This window comes from Marmota marmota, unplaced genomic scaffold (genome assembly GCF_001458135.2).
Source record: "Marmota marmota marmota unplaced genomic scaffold, marMar, whole genome shotgun sequence".
NCBI classification, from domain to species: Eukaryota; Metazoa; Chordata; class Mammalia; order Rodentia; family Sciuridae; genus Marmota; species Marmota marmota.
The window spans coordinates 1,930,721-1,934,725 of record NW_025999899.1 but is presented as its reverse complement, the minus strand read 5'-3'; the positions used below and the strand labels follow the sequence as shown (position 1 = coordinate 1,934,725).

The window sequence follows — 4,005 nt, the reverse complement described above, 5'->3', positions numbered from 1 at the left end:
ACATCCCCAGTCCTTGTTTTATTTTTTATTCTTGGTACTAGGGATTGAACTCAGGGGTACTTGATCACTGAGCCACATCCCCAACCCTTTTTTATATTTTATTTAGAGACAGGGTCTCACTGAGTTGCTTAGTGCCTTGCTTTTGCTGAGGCTGGCTTTGAACTCCTGATCCTCCTACCTCAGCCTCCCTACCTACTGGGATTACAGGCATGTGCCATCATGCCTGGCCTCCTTGTTTGACTTTTTAATGAGTAAATAATTAAAAAATTGAGTTAATAAAATACACTTAGGCTTTTATCTGACTGTGTATTGGACTTTTATAAAGTATTTTTTTGTATATTTGAAAACCACAGACTGGAAAGAATGGAGAGACTGTATCTCCCTCAGGCAGTCTTCTAGAAACAGTTTCTTTGAACCAGTCTTTTAAAACTATGGTGCACCAGGCACAGTGGTGCACGCCTGTAATCCCAGCGGCTCAGGAGGCTGAGACAGGAGGATCTCGAGTTCAAAGCCAGCCTCAGCAAAAAGCGAGGCACTAAACAACTCAATGAGACTCTCTCTAAATAAAATATAAAAAATAAGGCTGGGGATGTGGTTCAGTGGTTGAGTTCAATCCTTGGTACCCCCCTAAAAAAAATAAAATAAATAAAACTATGGAGCACCAAAATGTATAAGTGTATGTGTGCTTCCTGGCAAATATATGAAGACTTTAGATATTTACATGATTTTAGCACTTGCTATGTGTTAGTGAAAGGATTTCTCACTTGGAATCAAGATAAGAACATGTAAAAATAATCTTGCTAAACATAAAAATGTCCAATAAAGAGTTTTTTGGGAAAAAATAGCATAACAGATTTTGCCTCAATATAAAAATTTTATAAATAGTAAGAATTGCTTCACCGTGGGCTCTCTGGGGAATTGGCTCAGGGAATTCCGGCATGGATGGGGAGCTTGCCACTGTCTTCGTGTTCCCTCTACCTCTGAGACAGTATACAGATCCATGCACTCATTCCTGCTTGTTTCTTTCCTTTCCATACTGGGGATTGAACCCAGGGCCTCACTCATGCTACTCAAATGCTCTTTTTTTTTTTTTTTTGAGAGAGAGAGAATTTTTTAATATTTATTTTTCAGTTTTTGGCAGACACAACATCTTTCTTTGCATGTGGTGCTGAGGATTGAACCTGGGCCGCACGCATGCCAGGCGAGCGCGTTACTGCCACATCCCCAGCCCTCAAATGCTCTTATCACTGAGCTCCATCCCCATCCCTTTTTATTTTTTTATTTTGTTTAAGAGGGTCTTACTAAATTGCTAAGGCTGGCTTTGAATTTTCGATCATCCTGCCTTAGTCTCCCAAGCATCTGGGATTTCAGGCATGTGCCACAGCAACTGGCTCATTCTTAGTTTCTCAACTGATAAAAGATAAATTTTTTATTATGATAGCCTTATTTTTTTTTAAATCAAATTAGAGAGTTTCAACCTTTGTACCTCTTTAAATAATTTTAAGTTTCTCTGTGTGGTTTATAATCCTCTTTGGGGGAAAATATTTCCAGATAGACTAGAAGAAGCTTTGGATCCAGATGAAGAGCGACGAATCCGTGTCAGGAGACAGGAGCAAGCTGTTCGTTGTGCCCGGATGCTCTATGTCCTTCAGCAGCAGGTATAAAAAGCCCAGGGAGAAGCAGGACTAGCAGCCTGGATGGCTTTCTTATAGAATTTCCATTTTCCTTTTGTCTCAGAAAGTTTAATATCAAAGTACCCTACATTTATTGTAACAGATTTGTGAGGCTTAATTTTCTGACCACATAAACAAGTAATTCTTATCCTTTTTGTTATCTGTGTGTGTGTGTGTGTGTGTATGTATGTGGGTGTATTATGTGTGTATGGTCAAGCTCCTTAAACAGTGGCTCTTGACTTTTTGAGGTCATATAGTCTCTTGAGAATCTATTAAAAACCATTTCTTTCCTCTGGGGGAAAAATGCTTATACATTACACAGCACATATTTTTGTATATGAGATCAGGTAGATCAATTATCTTATAGACCTTCGTCCCCAGGTATGAACCCTCCTCTTAAAGGAAAGGGACCATCTTTGGTTTGCCATTTGTCTCAGATTTATAATATATATAAAATATAGTAGGTAACAAATAATTTGATTCTTCTTTATTAAACGATAAATAATCAAGGCCTTGTTAAATATTTTTCAGGACACATTTAGTGGTTGATATCTGGTATCTATATTCTTTACATTATGATGGATTTTTAAAAATATGTGTTTTATTTATTATGTTTATTTATAAATGTATGTTTTATTTATTAATAAATAAAAATATGTATGACTCATTTCTGGTCACTGGAATCACAAGTTGATCTTATTACTTGAACCAAAAACTGTACTTTTTCATTTAAAAGCTTGAGTTAGATTTTGTTCTGTATTATTTTATAATGCTGCCACAGAGAATGTCCTAACACACGAATCTTACCATCTCTGACCCTTGCTTAAAAGACTTCAGTGGCAACTGGTGAGGTGGCACATGCCTATAATCCCAGCAGCTCAGTAGGCTGAAACAGGAGGATTGTGAATTCAAAGTCAGCCTCAGCAGAAAGCAAGGCACTAAGCAACTCAGTGAGACCCTGTCCCTAAATAAAATACAAAATAAGGCTGGGGATGTCGTTCAGTGGTTGAGTGCCCCTAAGTTCAATCCCTGGTATCCCCCCAACTCCGCCAAAAAAAGACTTCAGTGGCTCTCTGTAACTTAGAGTATGAAAGCTAAATTCTTTAGCAGGACACTTAAAAGACTTCCTGACCTAGCCTTCCTACCTTTCCAGAATCATCTCCACATTCGCTCCTTATATTGGGGACCAAAGGCTGTAAGGTGAACACTGTGCTATATTCACCATCTTGAGTTGAAATCAGTACTGATTTTTGGGTACACAGATGAAGAGTTTTCCTCATTTTCAAGTAACTTGAGTTAAAAATGGTTGTATTTGTCTTTTTATTATTATTATTATTATTATTATAAATACATCAATGGAAAGGTTTGAACTTTTCATTTTTTCTCCTTTACCAAACAGGTAAAAGAAATCCAGGAAGAATTAGATAAATTGAGTCCACATAAAATTAAACACACCAAGAAGGTATGATTAAATTATGCTTAATACTTTGTTTTTCCTCAGTGTTGCAGGTGAAATCCAGGGTCTTATGCATGCTGGGCAAGCGCTCTACTACCAAACTCTACCCTCCATCCCAGTACTTATTTATCAAGTACATTTTCCATTGTTTTGTTAGTATTGTGTGGGTTCTCTGCACTAATATTACTGTCAGTGCTAATAGAAATCTGTGAGGAAGTGAGCACCTTAAATATTCTGAATATGGGGTTATTGTTCAAGGAACAGCTTCTGAAAATATATTCCTGTTGTAGTTGCTATTAGCATAAAGAAATAATAGAAAGGGAAAGACTTAATTCATTACTAGAAACTTTAAGCTTTATAATTCCTTTTACTATGAAAAAGTTTTACAAGAAAAGAGTAGACTACAAATATTCTTAAGGCTTGTGTTAATGTTAGGAAGTTCTAAATATTGAAATAACTTCTCACATGTTGTTTATTGCCAGTCATGGGCAATGTCTAGGCTGGCTGCTGCCCATCGAGGAGCCATTCGGGCCTTACAGATGTTTGTTACTCAGTTTACCGACAGAGGGGAGCACCCAGTTTCTGCTCAGTGTAAGGAACTGGGCAGCCTTATTCGCCAGCTTTCACTGTGTTCTGCCAAGCTAGATGCAGATCCTTCTGTTCCTGATGTGGTTATAGATATCCTGCAACAAATTGAGGTAGGAAATTATCTCCCGTTTTTCTTTTTTTTTAATTTTTTATTGTGGGTTGTTCAAAACATTACAAATTTCTTGACATATCATATTCCACACTTTGATTCAAGTGGGTTATGAACTCCCACCTTCACCCCATACACAGATTGCAGAATCACATCAGTTACACATCCATTGATTTACA

The 4,005-nt window shown here is 37.3% G+C and overlaps 1 protein-coding gene across 10 annotated transcripts in view; it reads left to right on the top strand.

Annotated features, from left to right (window-relative positions):
* Kiaa0753 (KIAA0753 ortholog) overlaps window positions 1–4,005 on the top strand; it is an 80,848-nt gene that overhangs the window by 24,494 nt on the left and 52,349 nt on the right. For all 10 annotated transcript variants that reach the window (XR_001505753.2, XR_007345691.1, XM_048798385.1 and 7 more), the window contains 3 exons: window positions 1,552–1,658; window positions 3,073–3,135; window positions 3,612–3,827. Coding sequence is in view for 8 of the 10 variants with exons in the window: in XM_048798385.1 (XP_048654342.1) it covers window positions 1,552–1,658; window positions 3,073–3,135; window positions 3,612–3,827 (386 nt within the window). In the remaining 2 variants the exon portion in view is untranslated. The remainder of the gene's footprint in view (window positions 1–1,551; window positions 1,659–3,072; window positions 3,136–3,611; window positions 3,828–4,005) is intronic.